Here is a 19,445-nt window from a genome sequence, read left to right as displayed (position 1 = left end):
TACAAGTACATTTCAACTACTTAAGTACTCTACCCACCTCTGTGTAAGATAAAACTCACAGATGTTTACTGTGGTAATTGTCACACTAGCAAAATTAGCTTAGCTAATGTAGCTTTTATCTGCTAGCTAAGACGAACATGTGGCCTACGTGTTTGCCTGCCAGGCACCAGAACCTCGTTAATCACATGAAGAGTTCGTAGGTCCTTTAACAGTCCATTTAAACACTGATTGCATGCATCCATGTTGTTCGCACTCTTCGTGTTCACTAAGTTGTGAATTATATCGTAGTTTGAGGTCGGAGGCAGCTTGTCCACATCGTCCCATTCGGGTCGATCCCAGAGCAGCCATTTTGCTGATGCATCCTTCTCTCACAGATTGGTCAAAAGTGTCCAAATATTTTCTTTTTCTTGGTCTTGGCCATCGGTCCGCTGTGCTTTATGCCTACCAAGATGGCGTGGATCACTCGTGGTTGGAACTGTCTTAGATCTGATCAGTTTGCGAATAAAAATGGATTCCAGCAGGTGTTTGAAAAGTACAAAGTGTTTCACCATCATGTGACCGACGAACATTATCCCAAACATTTCTGCTGTAGCCGTTTGAGCGACATGTCAGGGTTTCTGTTAGCATCTTGCTTTCAGGGTGAATCTTCTTGCACAGCCAAACCAGGGCGTGTCGGAGGATGTTTTAAACGCCTTTTATTTTCTGTATGTTGAAGCAGACTGGAGCAGCCTGTTAATACAGGCAGGACTTAAAAAGTGCTGATCACACAGGTTGTCATCAGCAGCTTAACATTTCACTGTGAACTCGTTCTTGTTCTTTGCCAACAGTAATTACCTCTCATATTTACCACCTTTACAACTGGGATGATTGACTAAAGATAATAACTTAGTTGGACACAGAAAGGATTAAGAACTTCATTTAAAAGGCTGAATGATCTTCCATCTTTCATCTGAGAAGGATTGGGGCAGTTATACGATCGAACGCTTTCAGGTAAACAGAAACTTGACAAATTGATCAAGACATACGAGACGTTTGCTTTCGGCTGCCACTCCCTCACACACTGCATTGTTTTCCGGCCTGATGCAAATAAACACTTTGACCTACTTTGCAGTAAATTTATTTATCTCCAACTGGAAAAAACAAAAACAATTTTTCCGGCCAGAATATTTCTTCCACACCAAAACTGGAGCTAATCTTCGTTGGTAAATTTAGGTTTGGGTTGATGCATTATTCTACAATCAAAAGTTATTTTCTGTGCCATGTTGAAAATGGATAATCTTTAAATTATCAACACATATTGGTAAAAACAAACTGATGTTTACTAACCTTACTTTCTGTTTCTTTATGAACAACTGAAAAGGAGAATAAAAGATAAAGGAGCTAAATATTAAATTATGAAGGTAATTTCTAACTTTTGTCTATAAACATATTTAATTTTTGCATTGATTCTTGTATTTTTTCCACTTCTGTATCTCCGTTCTTTGTGATACAAAACAGGAAAACAGTTTTCCATAAAGTTTCCTTTAGATTTATATTTATTAAAAATACATAAAGTAGCTCAGCAGTTCCATCGGCTGTTTGCTAATTGCTGCTGGCTAGTCTGAAGGAGCTGAGTGGGGGAGGAGCTGCGTCTTGAAGGCGGAGCTAGGTCCACCCAGGCATTTTGGTTGCCGTGGAGATTAAATGATTGCCAGACATCCATGAAAGAGTCAAAGCAAAACTCCATGTTAGTTTGTGATGAGGGAATAACTTCATAACACCACGATTAATGTGACACTGCCCCTTTAAATGAAAAATCCTGACTGATGTCTGCATTATTTTTCTGCATGTTGAGTCGGAGGAGCGATGATCAGAGGAGCAGAGTTCCTGCCGCCGTCGTTCGGACCGGGACTGAAGAACGGGAAGAGTTTCTCTGTGAAGGAAAACCCGGTGAAGGAGTGAAGCAGAACCGCCGCTTCGACGTCATAAAACGACACCTGACCCTCCTCGTAATCCACAAACACTCGCACCCAGTCCGGATTATAACCCACCGAGAGAGGAAGCGGCTTGCTAGCCAGCGCGACAAACTCCTTCCTGTTCTGGAGGCGGATGGTCCAGAAGCCGTTCTCCGGACTCAGGTCCAGTTCGACATTCCGGTTGACGGACTCCCTGGCGACGCCGAGCGTCCAGGCGGTTTTCCCTTTCACCTGGACGTCGTAGTGAAACCGCCCGCAGGCGAAGCCCCGCCTCCCCAGGACACCGACCAAAGCTTCGAAGCGTTTGGACTCGTATGGCAGCGTCTTCCCGCCGTCTCCCAGCTGAACCCGCCTCCGATCGTCGGACAGCCTGAGGGCGGGATGCGCCGTGTCCGGGTCCAGATCGACGTCCACGGCGGAGCGGTGGAGGTTCGCCGCCGCCGCGTCCTGCAGCGTCTGCATGGCATTCCTGATGGCGTCCGTCAGCTGGTTGGTGGCGCTCAGCAGCGCCGTGCGGGTCAGGCCGTCGTAGACCAGCGGACACATCCTCAGCTGGGTCCAGTCCTTGGTGGCCGGGACGGCGTTCAGAGCCGGGAAGCTCTGCAGGAAGGCGAGCGGATCGCTGGAGCGCGACAGCTGCTGCAGCTGCACCTGCCGCCGCCGCAGCTTCCCCACTTCCTGCTCCAGGTCGGCCATCAAACTCTGGCTCTGCTTCTCCCTCGCCCTGCGCTTCTTCTCGATCGCCCCGATCAGCTCCGCCTGCGCCGCCTCCAGAGTCTGGATCAGGGAGCTGAAGATCCGGACGCCGTCCGCCATTTCCCCGTCTGCGGCTTCTTCGCTCTGCTGCAGGGAGCGCTTCAGCTCCTGGATCTTCAGCTGCCGCTGCCAGATCAGCTGCCCAGGTCACGAAAAGTAGAAAAAGTTGCTACAATCACTAACGCTTCAAAACCTCACCACATGACTGAATCTGCACTACCTCAGAGTATCTTAAGCCTGGCGGGCCACCAGGCTTTACTTTCAGAAATATCCAAACATTTTTCTACAAGATCTAGAGTTTGAAAAGTTGAAAATTTGCTACAAAAAACTCAGAAATTTTCAGATTAAACTCAGAAATATTCTAGAAAAAAGTCGTTATGAAACTTAAATAAAAGTGAAACTTTTGAAACTCAGAAATTTTCCAAAAGTCAATCTTTTTTTTACTTTTCAAACAGAAATTTCCAAAAATCTTTCTAGAAAATTTCTTAGATTTTCCTGGCAAATTTTCAACTTTTTAGACTCATAAATCTTCTGAGGAAAAAGGTCAGGATCCTCTGACGGCCAATCTGGGCCATAGTAAGTAGGAAAATAAAAGAGGAGTAAATTTACGCCAATAATTTCAGAAATTTCGTGAAGAACCTCAGAAATTTACCAGAAAAAAAAACAAGGTAATTTTTGAACTACTAAATTAAAAAATTTGCAAGAAAAAAATCTGATTATTTTGAGATTAATCTAGAAAAAAAAAAAAAAATCTGATTATCAAAAATGAAAAATTTAAAATTTTTCAAGCCTCGAAATTTTTACATTTTTTCTACAAAATTTATGAGAATCAAAATTTCAGAGAGTTTTGGTATGAATGCACTCCTCTATTTTCTATCTAAGCTCAGAAGTTTTCTAAAAAAGGTTTTATAAGTAAAAATTTTAAACTTTTGAAATTCTGAAAGTTTCAAAGTTTATTTCTTGAGTTTTTTGGCGGAAATTTGCTCCGTTTTCTACCTACAGCGGCTGCAATGCGCCGTCGTATCATTCTGAGATTAAAGTCAGAATCCTGCGTTATTTTGGTCCTAACCTGCTCCGTGCGGCAGAGTAAAGGTAAAATGAATGAAGGACCTGCTGGATGCGGGCCTCCGTCTTGCCGAGCTCGTCTTTCTTCTCCTGGTACTCGTCGCTGAGCGGAACCAGCTGGTGGGATCGGTGTGCGGTGGCGCCGCAGCGCCGGCAGATGCTAATCTGGTCATTCTTGCAGAAGAGCTCCAGCGGCTCCTGATGCTCGGAGCAGACGCTCTCCGCCTCAGACAGCAGAGTCTCGCCGCCGCTCAGGCTCTGATGGAGATGCAGGTTAGCCGTGAGCAGCAGCAGCAGCGCCAGCAGCGTAGCAGCTAGCAGCAGCCGGGACCTGGAGGACCGCGGTTTGGGTCTGACTGGAGCTCCGCACGGCGCTTTTCTCGGCTCTGCGCAGCTTCCAGGTTTCCTTCCTGCACTCTGCCTATACTGAACGGCCAGCTCACTTATGAAAGTGTTCACGCCCAGCTTGTGCTTCTTGTCCACGCGCTCCTTGCACATGGGGCACTGGCGCTGGGGGTCAGAGGTCAGGTGCTCCTGGATGCAGCTCCTGCAGAAGTTGTGTCCGCAGGGCAGCGTGACGGGGCTGGAGAACACGTCCAGGCAGATGCAGCACCACAGATGCTCCTCGCTCAGCTGGTAGCCGCCGACAGACATGCCTGGCGCCGGCGTCCGATCCGGCTGAGCGGCACTGCAGGGAATGCGGTGAAGTCAGGGAGGAAAAATGCATGAGGAAAAATAAATCCACCGCTTCAACGATGGAGAAACACATGGAGCGTTAGCTGGAGATGATTTGGTTTTCCATCGCAATAAATGAACAAATAAACCCTGAACTGTTTGAAACAGCCACGACGAGAAAATACAAGAATAAAGTCAAAATAATACAACTGTTTTATTGTGACTTTAGTCTCGTATTACAACTTCACTCCTTTGATATTTCAACTATTTTCTCATATGACTTGTAATTTTATTTCTTTTTTATTATGGCGTGAATACTCTGTTATAATTTTGAATAGAGTCACATTGATTTTGCGACAGCGTTTTGAACGTTTCTGCTGCGTTTATCCCTCCAAAAAGATAAAATACTTCAAATAACTCACAAACAAGATACTAACATGTAATTCCTACATTAAAAAACTTTATATTTACTGTAAGACTTTCAGTATTCAACTTGCTGCATGAACTGAGGAGTAAATGCATCATTACAAGAGAATGCAGAAGAAAAAACTCCCCCTGAGGGAATCTGAGAAAACAGAAGGTTTAGTTTCAGAAACACAAAGTTGTGCAGGTAGAATAAAAAGCAGCTCAGTCTGGTTGGTTTGTCGTTTCTGCAGCAGGACTCACCGGGTCGGGCTGGATCCTGGAAGAACTGTGCTCTTCTGACACGAGTCCGCCTGTTTCAGGTCGGCGTTCGGGAAGCTCCACCCTGACAGCCACACCAAGGGACAGAGGTAAAACAATCAGTTTAAGTTTTACGGTGTTTGCAGAGTCACCTGGATACGTTTCCATGTTGATTTGCCTGTGGGTGTCTGTCTGCTGAGCTGCTTTGCAAATTCAACGTCATTTAAAAAACTCTAATAATTAAATCGTTCAGATAGAACGGAAACACACATCAGAGTTCATGTTCTTCAAGGAAACACGTTTAAATGCAGAAATAAGTTTTAAGTTTGATTTATTGGAAAGTATTTTCAGTTAAAATGTTGATTAGCAGATAAATCGGCTTCTTTTGTTTAGTAGCAACATCAGATGATAATGATAAGAAAATGAAAGAAGAGAACAAAAACAGAAATGTTTGCTGTCATAACTGTCACACGCTTCAAACTCTGAGTCACAGATGAGAAATTACAGGATCAAAAGGTTAAAACTTCATAGCTAAGATCACCAAGTTGCTGCAAACATGCAGAGAACCACAGAACAAGTTACAAACACAACAATGATGCAATCTCCACAACTGGAAAAGAAAAAATAAACAAATTCAAGAGAAAAATGCTGCAACCAGAATGTGGTGGGATGGAGTTCCACCCTCCCCCTCTCTGCGCACCGGGTGCAGCAGGAAGCGCAGCGTTGATTGGTGGGCGGGGCAGGTGCCTTAATAGCTGGGCAGGCCACTGTAGGTACAATCGGCGGCTACATGTTGGCCTGTGTGTTTGATCGGCTTGTCTGAGATCTGTTGCTCTGCTGGTGTTACCGGCTGCAGCTGGAGGTTGCTGCGGCTTCCATCTGGTCCTCACCTGCTGACCTGCTCCTTCCCGGGTTAGGCTGTGTCTCCACCCCTGGGCACCTGATTGTGGGTTGGGGCTGCAGCGCTTTGGACGCTCTGCTATCTTGTCTTGCCATTGTTTGTTTGAGCCGCTCTCAACTAAACCTGTTGCTGGTTGGGCAGGCTGTGTGGGCGGGGCGTTACTCCTCTGGCCCCATTTGGAACTGGATGATGTGTTCCATACTTTGAAGTGTTTCCTTTTACAGTTTGTATTTGTTTGTTATTGAAGTTACTAATTTGTTTTCTTTTTGTTTGTTTGATTTTTGCATGCAATGCAAAAATTTCTTTTGCATTGCATGTTTTGTTTATTTCTTTTGGAATAATTGAACTTGTCCGTCCTTTATGTGTTCCCTTTTGTTCCAGGGACCGAGTCGTAGGCCTGAAGCCTCGTTTTTACAAAAATAAATGTTTTAAGGAAATTGTTTAATAAAATATTGTGCACTGCTCAGTCTGTGTTCGGCTGCATCTTGTAACTTTTAAAAAGATCTCCACCTCCTGGTCACAAAAAGCAAATATGAAACGGTTCAAACTCGCTCCACAAAACGGATGTCCTCCAGGCCACTAGGGGGAGACATGAGCAGGTAGTATTACATTATATAACATTATAAAATACTTTTGAGTTTGAAAAAAACATTTTGTTACTTCCTCCAGATTTCTTCTAGCCATCCTGTCTTTACCTTGATTTGTTGGTTGACTCCCCCTGGTGGTCTGGAGCGAGTTTGCAACGTTTCAAACTTACTGCTTTTATAATTTGCAGCATTTTCTGTTTTGCTTCTACTTCCTGTAGTTGCAGCATTTTAGCTTGGACTTGTTTGGTTGATTGCAGAGTTGTTCTGTTTGTTTCATGTTTGCATCATTCATGTATTTGTACTTTTTAAACAACATGAATGAGTTTTGGAGCCAAAAATCAGGATCCATCGAAGCGGCGATCCAAACGTAGATTATTGGGCAAATTATTAATAGTTGTTGAAAGCTGAAAGGACCTTCTGTCTCGGCACCACACAGTGGAAATGTTTTCATCTTGATTTTAGAGACATTCAAAGAATCACCAAACGTTTCTTAGAAGACAAAATGGCCAGATCAGATAGATGTAACTGGTTTTTGGTTTCTTTTTGGTTCAACATCACCCATCCACAACAATTCAGAAAACACAACCTGTCCTCACATAAAGCCTACTCCTACACGGTTTCAACATGTTATAGTTCCTGTACAAACAAATTTATACTACCATGACAAGGAAGGAAAGTCAACAGATGGACAGATAAGGCCGAACCGCAGGTGTCAAATATCTAGACCAAACAGATCCAGGTGGCTCAGCTGAGAAGTACCATCCCTATTTGACTAAAAAATAATACGGCATGCCAGTAGATTCAAAATGTAAGGATACAGCAGCACTCTGTTCATATCATCCATATTAGCCCCGCCCCCTGGTTATCTGGGTCATGTGACCAGCCGTCAAACATGGAGGCCAAATGGCCCAGGCTCCATCCATCCATCATGTTTTTAATTCTGACTCGGTTCTTCTCAGCTGATCAGATCCTGCTGATGACCCTGTCGCCTCCAACCAGAGAGGGGATCCATCTTCAAAATGAACACCAGGGGGAGGAGGGCTGTGGGGGGCATTACTGGAATCTGATTGGCTGCTGTACCTTCATATCTGCTCTGCAGCTTCAGTTCATATGTTTCACTTTACAGAAAGATGGTTGAAAAGTAACCTGTGGTTCCCGTCGACGTGTCGATGTTTGGTCTGTTTGGTCTGTTTGCTCTGCGGCAGGTCAAAGGTCAGGACTCTTGCTTGGCTCTGTGAGTCAGATTGGAAAAACAAACACAAAGTGAGGAATAACTGAAAAATAAAAAACTAACAGTTTCCCCCCCTTTTCTTTGTATATAAAAACACTAACTGCCATCCTGGCTTCTGTTCTGACTCGGCTGAAAAACTGATCAGAAATAAAAACATTTCAAATCAGTCGATATCAATAATTATTGATTCGTTTTTTTGTGTTTTAAATATCTTTTCTCTCTAAGCCGTTTTAGATTTTTAAGCTGTTTTGGTGAAACTTTAAACTGCTGCTGTGCCAGTTACCCAGCAGGTTGTTGCTAGGCAACCGAAGACTGAGTCAGCTAAAGCCTTCCAGAGAAATGGACCTCACCACAGGGGCCGCGTTTCATTGGCTAATGCCCATTTCACGTCACTGCGCAGATACCACGTGGTGACCGTCTCACAAACACAAGCCACAGTAGTAAACATGCTAATGTACATTGTGGACTAGCAGACCGGCAGAAAGTTTTTGTGTCAGGACTCGAAGAAGTCTGTCAGTGGGGAATCTGTACAGGTGATGTCAGGTATCCTGATCGTATTTGTGGAACTAAATTTCACAGATTTCCAAAATCTGAAACGGGATGTCTAGCTTGGATCAAAGCTTGTGCACGACCGCATTTGCAGCTCAACCGTCGTAAGATCAATAACAAAGGAGTGATTGTTTATCTATTTGAGATTCTGCTTTACAGCTTCAGTAATAAAAACATCCATTATGAAAACCTTTTAGCTAAGTACAGCATAATGGCAGAACCGATACAACTTCTACACCTTGAAGCTTGTGTAACTCTTCTTATTGTGTTGTTGGTCACCTACCAAGCACAACAAAAGATGAAAAACTCCTCACAATGTGATTGACCGCAGCCAAGTGGTCCGACAGGCTGAAAAATAAAAGACACAGTTAGCGCCGTGACCTAGTGGTCAGCCACGAACACCAACCGGAGCAGCTCCCACTCATAGGGTCACATTTTTCCAGCCGAACCACAAGAAAACTTTACAAATTATATTTATAAATGTTAAATATTCTTACAATACCTTGTTAATTGTTGAACTAGAAAAATATTGCCCTAAGTAAAAAAAGAAATGAAGAGCTGCCTCTCTCGCACCTCCACCAGAGCTCCTCAGGATTCTGGTGGGGGAAGCAGCGAGAGTGCCGGACGGACCCGTTGCATGCAGTCACTCATCACACCACTAGGTGGCTCCAAACAAACGCATTGATCAAAAATACATACAACCATCACTATAATCATTTCGATCAAAACTCACACAGACACAGGAGCTCTTCTCTCTGTTACACCTGTCTGTTACAGTCTTACGTTAGCTGAACAGATCGATATGCAATGTGTACCGTATCTGACACACATTAAAGATTTTATTTTACCTGAAAAGGTTTTTTACTAAACTGTAATCGTGTTAGCCACGCTAGCACCGAGTAACAGGCCTAGGCACACTCAAACATTTGCCAACAACAGAAATCACTGATTTCAAAAGTAACCCTCAAAACCATGAATGCCCAACTTACCCAGCCTTGCAAGAACAACAGGCATCACTGATCTTGTCCACAGCTATATTTATGCTGAGGGTGTGAAGATCTGCTGTTTTCCTCATCCACCGGTAGCATTTAGCTGCGACGCCACAATGTTGGAGGCATCGCGTGGCTCAAACACCTTGATTTCGTCCAAAAAAGATGTGAACTCGTTTGTTCCCCTGTCCATTGTCGTGGCTGATATTTTCTGAAAATCCGGCAGAAATGCTACACTAATCGACTCAGAAATACTTTGTAGAGAGTCAGTCGAAGTGAAAGACGCCATGTTTACATAGAAACTAAGCCCCGCGAGGCTTTGTTTGTGAGACTTGCAGCCACGTGGGACTGTCGAGGGGCGTTTCTGGGCGGGGCTTGGTAAGGTCCATGACTGAATATTAAGTTATATCTGATGTTTATTATCAGATACAGAAAAACAGCTGAAAATGAAGCTGAGTCATTTTAAATTAATCAGTTATTCTAAATTAAGAAGAAAAATGCTAAATAAAAAAATTGAGTCAAAGGAAAGACTTGAAAAGTTCAAAACTCAAATATATTACCGTAAAATTTAACTTCAGAAACATCAGAATCAATCCTCTGGAGGAAAATAGCTGAACATTTCTTTAACTACACCTTCTTAAGCTTTAGACACACTCCAGGTAGGAAGCTGTGTGGACGAAATATCATTTATTTAATGTTTCATTACGTTCTCACAGGAGGAGAGAGGCTCGTTTATTCTCATCAGGAGAGCAGCAGTGAAACAGGAAATCAGAAATTAACTATCAGTGAAACGATGTGGAGCTTTTACATAAAGTTTGCTCGGGTGTGAGGATGCAGTTCTCCCTGCCACCACTGGAGGGTGCTGCACGTCTGTCCATGGCTTACCTTCTCTACTCTCCTTCTGCTTCATCCCATTTAACTTCCTGCCATTTGTTTCAGTCTGCTGGTTTGAAGAAAAGAGGAAAGAAATGATCACTCTTCTTTCCTGTCATCATTTCTCAAACATCTTTTTCTTTAAATCCACCTGATGCTCCTCCTCCGTTTCCACTTTGTTTCAATATTAGCAGAAGGAAAACTTTCAGATTCCTCCATCAGCTCGCCATGTTCACCGAAAACCTCAAAGATGCTAAAGGTTAAAGGTCAGCAGTGTCTGAAAGGGTCGATGCCCTGCCTGGTCTGGATGTTTACTGGTTTAACACAACCTGACCAAACAAATGGAAGATTACCGGGCAGAACATTATGACCAGCTGAGAAGTGAATTCAGTCACTTGAATCCGATGTGTTGGAGAATGGAAACATTAGGGCTGTTTTCCTCCTGACAGGCTGGTAGATTTGGTTCGATTGGTGGAGAAAAGTAGCATCATCTGCTGCTCCTCCAGCTGCTGTGGTTCTCTGAGTCAAACCAGCCTGTTCCCCTCCTGGCCTGTGGGGGCGCTGCACCAAGAACCACTGAAGGAAACAGACACTGAGAGCAACTTCCTTCACCAAATGGAAACAAAATGGAGGCGTCAGATTTTAGGAGGATTTCTCTTTAGTCTTTGGCTAAAGACCATTAGCTATTTCTGCTGCTAGCGCGAGGCTAACACATATTTTTGGGTTGTATTTACCCAGAATGCCCTACACTTTAGTCCACTTCCTTCTTTTGGAGCTGAGCATTCAAACCACAAAAGAGTTCACTCAAACTGAACCCAGACTGAGGTTTGTAGCCGGACCGGAGTTAGCTTAGCATTCACAGCTCACCAGCCAAACTGGACTTTCTAAACTTTCTGTTGTTGGATTAAAGCTTCAAGTGAGATGAACCATGTCTGAAAAAACTTCCCATTCCAGCTGAGAAATGGCTTCTTCCTCATTATATCTCTTTTCTTTATTTTATTTTTTATTGATTCACTTACTTCCTTCACCTCTACCTTTTTTTTCTCCTACTTCCTCGACCTTCTTGAAGCCTCGTTTAAAAGAAAAACTCACTTTAAAACTAAGACAGTCATTTTTCTCCTTTTGGTCCTTCAGATTATTCTCCCTCATCTTCTTGGGCTATATTTTTTTGTTTCGTAATCTGTCATTTCACCTCATCTTCCTCGTCTCTTTGTCCCCAGATTAGAAATCGAACTTCCAGCAGATAGATGGATGAGTCTGAACAGATGGGTGGCCTACTTTCTGCCTCTCTCCTCCACCTATCGATCCGTCCGCCCTCCTATCAATGATGTATCATGCATCCATCAGTCTTTGTAAAACACAGTGAGGAAGAGGAGGGTCGACCTCTGCTGTAGGTTCTTCAGTTTGATGCAGACAGAAAGGAAGGAGTGAAGGAGTTTGGGTCTAATTTTGCAGGCAGAGATGTTATTTAAATTCCTGCTGAAGCATGAAGCGCCAGCTCCTCACTGCTTCATCAAGTTTCTAACAAATTAAAGAAAAGATCACAATTACAGAAACTGAAAATAACTCAAGTCTTCCTCACAGTTGGATTCAGTTTAGGGTGAAACTAAATGTTTTCCAGTTTATAGACAAACATTGCCATTAATCTCCAGGGGAATCTTTCTTCCAGTTCCTTTATTTTTTAACGTTTAAATGTCCTCTGATGATGTGCCATTAATTTTGCATCATTTAATACTTTCTCTCTCTGCTCTGTATCAAACCAACCAAACCCTCTGAGCAGCCTGTTCTCCTCCTGGCCTGTGGGGGCGCTGCACCAACAACCACTGAAGGAAACGACACAAAACCTCTGAAGACACTGAGAGCAATTTCCTTCTTCAGCAGATGGAAACAAGATGGAGGCGACAGATTTTAGCGGTTGGAGGATTTCTCTTTAGGCTAAAGACCAGGAGCCATTTCTGCTGCTAGCGCTAGGCTAGCACGTTAAAGTTGGTTGTATTTACCCAGAATGCCCTGCGCTGTAGTCCACTTCCTGAGGTCTCTGGTCCACTTGGTGTTCACATATTCACCCAAACCGAACCAAAACACTTAAACTCAACTCAGCCTTTGTAGGCTTCAAAAACAGGAAATGGACTACAGCGCAGGGCATTCTGGGTAAATACAACCAAAATAAACCTGGGCTAACGGGAGAAATGGCTCCTGGTCTTTAGCCAAAACCCAAAGAGAAAACCGCTAAAATCTGTCGCCTCCATCTTGTTTCCATCTGGTGAAGAAGGAAGTTGCTCTCAGTGTCTTCAGAGGTTTTTGTGTCGTTTCCTTCAGTGGTTGTTGGTGCAGCGCCCCCACAGGCCAGGAGGGGAACAGGCTGCTCAGAGGGTTTGGTTGGTTTGAGAAAGAGAACCACAGCAGCTGGAAATATAACAAATGTTTGAATTTTGGTCCCAAATCAAACCGAGTCTACTGGGCTGTCAGGACGGAAAACAGCCTGAGTTGATTAATTAATATTTATTTGTTCTTTATCATCTTCTTGTTATGTTGCACCTCTATCTGCTCCACGTTTATTTACTTCCAGCAGAAGTTTTGCAGAAGTTTCAAAAACAATTATGTGCATCCTGCAGCTGGTTGAGCCGCTTTGTTACAGAAAACATTTTTATTTCCTCACCTCGTTTCCCTGGGAGACAGGAAGTGTGTGCGCCGTGTGTGTGTGTGTGTGTGTGTGTGTCAGCGGCAGGTAATCGGCTCAGCTCAGAGCTCTCAGACCTGTCCCGGGGGATTGTGGGTGTTTTTGTGCGTCAATTCACATCAGGTTCAACACACAGAGAGTTCAGCACAGCTACATTCAGGTCAACACACGCGCTGCGGTTTGTGTGTGTGTGTGTGTGTGTTGCTTCCCCCGGGTGTATTAATCATCCAGGTGTGGAGCGGCACTCGGCCGGAGCGCAGCAGAAACACCTGACTGTGTCCCCCGCCTGTCAATCACCAGGTCGGCCTCACGGAGTGACCGCCCACCGGCCAACACTTCCTGGTTTTACTCCTTCAGCTTCATGTTTAACCTCCAGCAGGAACTCTACCAGGGATTCAGACTGATGATGTTTTAACGAGTTTCAGAGATTAAGATCACTGATTTTTAACTGTCAGCTGCAGCAGAAAGGCTTCTATAAAATACTAATATTTTCCTTTGATTAAATCTCAGTTGGAAAAAGATAAAAACCTCAAACACCATGGACACTTTGCTCATTTCAGGGATAAAAATGAATTAATTTAGATTAAAAACATATAAAATATATCATTCAGATCCATCACACTGCAAAAACAAAATCTCACTAATTTCTAGTGAAAATATCTTGAAATGAGACAAAATTAACTTACAAATAACTTTTAGGAGCTTCTTTTAAGTCAATAATTTGAGTATTTATAAAAGTTCTACTTCCACTGATATTAATTTTACTTATAAAGTTTGAAAAATGTCTTGCTAGAAGTGAACTAATCTGCCAGTGGAGCCGAGTCTTTTCATAATTATATTACTTAAAAATAGTCTCAAAACAACAATATTATCATTTATGGCAATAATTTATCATCCGGCACAATTTGTTGTCTGATTGTGCAAAAAACAGATTTTAAAATTGGTTTTAATTCGGTTTTCACTGAGATTCATATCAGAACCAGCAAAGAAATGTTAAAATCCTGGGATCAAATTTACCGCTGAAAACTTTCACCATGTTTTCTCAGCAAGACAAAATGACGATATTTGAAGTTTATTTGCGGAAAAATGTCTAAGTTACGACAAAATTCAAGCAAAAAAAAAAAAAAACTGGGATTGTTTTGTCGCTTTTTGCGATCGGTTCTGGTTCAGATCACCAGAACTCGTTTAGTTTGGATTCCCTGTAGTTTGCTAACCGAGTCCAGTCGAGTTTTTAAACATCCTGACTGACTCTGTTCTGCCATAAAAGAAAAGTTTAAACCCTCGGAGCGCATTTGGACCGTCGCTGCGCCGCTTCATATCCTGTCTGAGACGCTGCAGCCTGGGAGCCACGAAGGCGGATAATTACAGGAAGAGACGGCGGCAAAATCAAAGAGCAGCGGCGGCGACGTTCATCCATAAGTGATGGTTCAGATGATGTTTAAACACTTTGAGCAACGACATGCGGCTCACATTTAATGTGAATTAGAGAAGCGTAAAGCCTGTTTTTATCCAGCATTAAATATGAACAATCGTCCTTCATCGTCTGCCTCAGAATGCTGCAAGGTGGAGATTCACTCTTCGTTATTAAGAACTTAAGATGAACAAGCCGCCAATTTCTGCTGCCATACTAAAAGAAAACCAGACGACTGATTTATTTATAAGTGCAGGTAAAAGTTGGAGGAAGTTTGAGTTCAGGAACCAGAAGAGGAGCAACAACATGAGGACCGTTTATGAAGTTACACAGGTAAAAAAATAACAGCTATAATTTGAGTTAGCTAGCATGTAATGACAAACAAATCAGAAAAATAACATGTTTACACAATTCATTTTTAAATGTCATAAACATTTAATTAGAAAGATAAATATTTACTATTTAAATATTAAACTCCAAATTAAATATTTAGCCTTTTAGCAGCTAGCTCTGTTAACTTGTAGCTAAATATTTAACTAGCTGATTTATTTGCCAGCTCAGGTCTAAATATTTAGTTAGCAAAACAGACATTTAGTTAGGAAGACAGATATTTAACTCTGAGCTAGCTAAATATTTACCTAGCTTAAAGATAAGTAGTTAGCAAGGCAAATATTTAGTTAGAAGTTTAATACTTAGTGTAGCAGCTAAATATTAAGCTCCAAATTTAGCTCCTATCTAAATATTTTGTTAGCAAGATAAATATTTAGTTAACTATAAACATTTAACTCAGAGCTAGCTAAACATTTAGCTAGTTTAGAGGTAAATATTTAGTTAGAAATATAAATATTTAGATCTGAGTTAGCTAAATATTTACCTAGCTCTAAGCTAAATATTTAGCTAATATGCAAATTCACCTGCCAATAAGAAGAAGCGGACTATCAAAATAAAAGCTGGGTCTTATGAGCCTTTATACAAACTCCTGTCATATCTATATTAACAGCCTTTAAAACGTCCTTTGGTTCAAGCTGAAATTTTGTTCAAGGGAAAAACCGGTGATTCCAACGATGAGCATTTTGAAACGATCTAGAATCACAAATCTGCCGCAAGCAACAAGGATAAGGAGGAACAGAATTAAGATTTGGTATAAATCAAAGCCTTCTATTAGTCAAACAGTAGCTTATGAAAGTGTGTGTGTGTGCGTGTGTGTGTGCGTGTGTGTGTGTGTGTGTGTGTGTGTTTCCAGCTGTATAATGGATCCTCTGTCATGGCTGCCTCCAGGTCAGTTCCCTCCAACCTCCCATTCATCTTCTTTGCCTCCCTGCAGGAGGCGTATTGTTGACTTCATTCTGCAGAAACCGCAGCAGCAGCTTCACTTTAATCCAGCTCTGACTCATACAGACTGGATGATGACTTTTTTTCTATATTTTATTACCATCTCAGCTTGACTGTGTCCTGCTGAGAGCTGTGATGAACATGCTGAGGCAGTCACAAAGTGATGCAACACAGCCTGTTTGATTGCTAATGAGCCACACGCTGCTAAAAACTGCAGGGAACTGACCAATACGGCAAGTTTTTACAGTCAACAACCAGAGAAAATTCAGCTGGAGAAGCTCTAGCATCTAAATCTTTCTGACAAAATGTAACTGGGACGTAAAATGAGAAGCTGAAGAAACAATAAGTAAATAAAATCCACAAGAATGTCAAATTAAATACATGTATTCACCATTACTGAGCCAGTTAGCTTCACATAACCAGAAAGCTAGCTTTGTTAGCTTGTAGGGTTGGGAAAACTTTAGCATCAACAGATATGGTTTTCGTTAGCTGGCAGTTAGCTACATAGCTTCTTTACTTTGCTAACAGTTTATGTTAGCATAACTGGAGCAAACTGGATTAGCAGGTTATTTTCAGGCTCCATTAGCGGATACTGGGATGAGACACTTCAGGGTGCTAGCATCATTCCATTATGTTGCAAATGGAGCAACCTAGCTTACATACCTGTTAGCAATTGTATGGTGCTAACTTAGCAAACTTTGTTCAGTTTCCATTAGCTTGTATGCTACTACCGACTTCCATGTTTTGTTAGCTTGAAGTGCTAACAAACTTAGCAGATCCTATTAGCAGTAGTTATTAGCTGCGGTTTTGCCTGGTACTTGTCTGTTAGCCTGTTTGTTGCTAACCTGTTAGCATATTTTGGTATGGCTGCCTCACGACCCTCAAAACACAGAAGCATATTATATTTAATGATTAATTTGTAGATTTTTGTAATATAGGATGTTTTAGGCGACAGCTGATACGAAGCGGTAAAATAAATGAGGATTCGTGTGGAACAGTTAAAGTATGATAAAATTTTCAGTTTCTGTGATTTTCTGATTTATCAAAGTTAAATATGTGTTTGCAGATTTGTATCAAATAAATGTGCATGTTTAAGTTCAGAGCTGGACATATAATTTAGATTCTGTGATGTTTATTATAAATTAGTTGTTTCAGATCTAAACTGGTTTCTTCAGTGGATTCCCCTGATACTCTGGATCTAAAAATGTTTATAAAATGAAAACCAGGATCCCAGTTATTTCTGCCTATTTCTTGTCCTTTATTCTCCCCTATTACCATAAATCCATACATTTGAGCTGCTTTTAATCAAAAGTGGCATTTTTTCTAAATTGACACTTAATGTGAAGAATTAAGAGTCTGGTAAATTTTATAGAAGTTTGTTTCCTCGTCTGGTGGTCAACCTTGGCAATCCTCCTGTGATTACCTCCGTTTCAGATTAATTAGATCTCATTCATCTTTTCCCTCCAGAAGTCAAGGACACACACACTTTATGTTCACAAACGAACACAGTGGGAGTTTCCCCACACATCTGTCCTTGTTATTACCAACTATTCTTCTGATTATGATTCATATCGCGTCATTTGGAGCAGCTTGATATAAAAAATTAGATTTTTCCATTCTGATAAGTTGAATTGCTCCACTTGAAACCAAATGTTTCCTCTTTGGTTTGGGATTAGCTGTAAGCTAACGTGGCAGACAGCAGGTTCTGACCAACGACGGCGGCTAAAACCCAGAGAGTTGTTCTGAGATCAAGCTGCAGATCTGCGTCTCGTAACGGCGGCTGAGCCATCCATCAAACTGCAACCCGGCATCCATCATGGACAGGAGAGATACAAGAGGCAGAACAGACAGATCTGTCAGAGAAAAGGACGAGGAGGAGAAGATGATGGAAGACAGGAAACGAAGAGGAGACGCAATGGAAAAAAAATTAGACCGGGAAGAAAAATGGCTCTTCAGTGGAGAAACTGGAGGGGAAATGAGAGGTAAACGAAGAAAAGAAATGAGGTGCAGCAAAAATAAAATATTTTACACAAATATGATGTAAAAACGACACCAGGAGGAAAAGAAAAGAGATAAAAACGGTTAAAATCCATTACTAAATCAGTTCATTATTTCAATAATCGATTTATGAATCCAATTAATCATTTCAGCTCTAAAATAAACATGAGAGATTTCCAATAAAGTCTTAGAGAATCACAGTGAAAGCTGCAATGATCCACTAACGAAAATAAACCTGAGAACGCAACCGATCCTGACCGGGACGAGTTAAAAAAGAAGAGAAAAAAGAGAAAGACAAAAGGGAGAAAGAGAAAAATGAAGGAAAAAAGGAGAAAAAGAAAAAGTAAAACCAAGAACAAATGAAAGAAGATAAAGAATGGAAAAATAAAAAAGGAAAACAGAGAAAGATGCTGATGACTTAGTGACTTGTGTGAACCGACCAATCAGAGACCATCAGGAAGTGACAAAGTTCATCAGAAGTCGCTAAACGTCTGCAGAGAAAACATCAGGAAATCACACCTTCCACATTTAACTGCAGGCAGGAATAAAAAAGGAAAAATGATTCGGGGACGAGTCTCTCTTTGTTCCCGTCTTCCTGCTGTCGCCATCAATTATTCACGCCACATCAACACCATCATTTTTACTTCTTCACGCCCCAAACAAACCGATACGATCGCTGCTCCGCCGCGGTCATTTGTGAGAAAAAACCCCAGAACATCACGCTCAGTCAGAGGTGCTCATTAGTTTCTGTAAAACGCTGCAAAACGAGCCTGAGGAGCTGCTGCTCATACAAATCACAGCGCCGCCATGAACTGCCTCCAGAGAGCCGGGCTGACAGCACTGCTGGTAAACAGGATGGTTAATGTGTGAATATGAAGGCAGTCGATATTCTGATTGGAGGTGAGGAATTAAAATCAGCTAGAGGGAGACAGAGCGCCAACAAGACGTGGCATCGGTTTTTCTGTTTGGCCAGAGGAAGCTGCTCACGCGGCGCGGCGTCTGCAGGTGGGATCATCTGAGGAGGTTCGAGAAGCCAGAACACAAAGCGACTCACCGTCAGCAGGGCGCCGACAACATGGCCGACCTGGAGAACATGGCCGACCTGGAGAACATGGCCGACCTGGAGAACATGGCCGTCCTGGAGAACATGGCCGTCCTGGAGAACATGGCCGTCCTGGAGAACATGGCCGTCCTGGAGAACATGGCCGACCTGGAGAACATGGCCGACCTGGAGAACATGGCCGTCCTGGAGAACATGGCCGTCCTGGAGAACATGGCCGTCCTGGAGAACATGGCTGACCTGGAGAACCTGCAGGCAGAAATGAAAACTATAATAATGCATGAAAACACAGACGGGTCTGATTATGTCGTTATTTTAAAGTTTCTGCAGTTTAAGACGCTAAAGTCCGTCCGTCTAAATTGGTCCAGAACCATTTTCAGGAATTAAAACCGATGTGGTGAAACACGGTGGTGGCAGTGTGATGATCTGGTCCAGTCACCATCAGAAGAGGAAACCAGTTTCCATTGGCTAACAGACAAGCTGCTCCTTCCTGACTGGTTTTAATTCAACATTTCATGATTTTATTGGGGATTCTGGGAAAACTGAGGAAGACTGGGAAGACTGGGAAGAATCCCAGTTGAGCTTCGACAGAGAATTAAATGTATTTTTTAAACAACTTTATATTCATAAGTTAGATTCTTAAAAAAGTCTTCAGTTTTTGTCCAGAACACGGATTAATGAGTTTTCAGCTCTGCTTGGTCTAAATATCCGTCTACACAC

General features: G+C 42.4%; 1 protein-coding gene across 2 annotated transcripts; it reads right to left on the bottom strand.

Moving 5' to 3' along the window:
• Window positions 1-1,517: 1,517 nt before the first annotated feature.
• Window positions 1,518-18,956, bottom strand: LOC106925012 (E3 ubiquitin-protein ligase TRIM39-like). Of its 2 annotated transcripts, XM_088003200.1 has the most exons (6): window positions 18,720-18,956; window positions 10,257-10,311; window positions 7,749-7,834; window positions 5,118-5,199; window positions 3,822-4,464; window positions 1,518-2,849 (listed from the first exon to the last, which is right to left on the bottom strand). In XM_088003200.1, the coding sequence occupies exons 5-6, from the start codon at window positions 4,428-4,430 to the stop codon at window positions 1,815-1,817; spliced, it is 1,644 nt and encodes a 547-aa protein (XP_087859326.1). In that variant the 5' UTR covers window positions 4,431-4,464; window positions 5,118-5,199; window positions 7,749-7,834; window positions 10,257-10,311; window positions 18,720-18,956; the 3' UTR covers window positions 1,518-1,814. The 2 variants fall into 2 exon arrangements, with proteins under 2 accessions (XP_087859326.1, XP_087859327.1); XM_088003201.1 differs by lacking the exons at window positions 10,257-10,311; window positions 18,720-18,956 and adding an exon at window positions 8,666-8,803.
• Window positions 18,957-19,445: the final 489 nt, after the last annotated feature.

Source organism: Poecilia mexicana, unplaced genomic scaffold (assembly GCF_051168715.1).
Source record: "Poecilia mexicana isolate PSO_F unplaced genomic scaffold, ASM5116871v1 scaffold_23, whole genome shotgun sequence".
NCBI classification, from domain to species: Eukaryota; Metazoa; Chordata; class Actinopteri; order Cyprinodontiformes; family Poeciliidae; genus Poecilia; species Poecilia mexicana.
The sequence above is the reverse complement of the archived record's forward strand: the minus strand, read 5'-3'. Positions and strand labels throughout refer to the sequence as shown.

Coding starts and splice junctions, on each gene's coding strand:
- LOC106925012 (XM_088003200.1), bottom strand. CDS start 4,430: ATGTCTGTCGGCGGCTACCAGCTGAGCGAGGAGCATCTGTGGTGCTGC. Junction 2,850..3,821: donor CGGAGGCCCGCATCCAGCAG/GTCCTTCATTCA, acceptor TGACCTGGGCAG/CTGATCTGGCAGCGGCAGCT.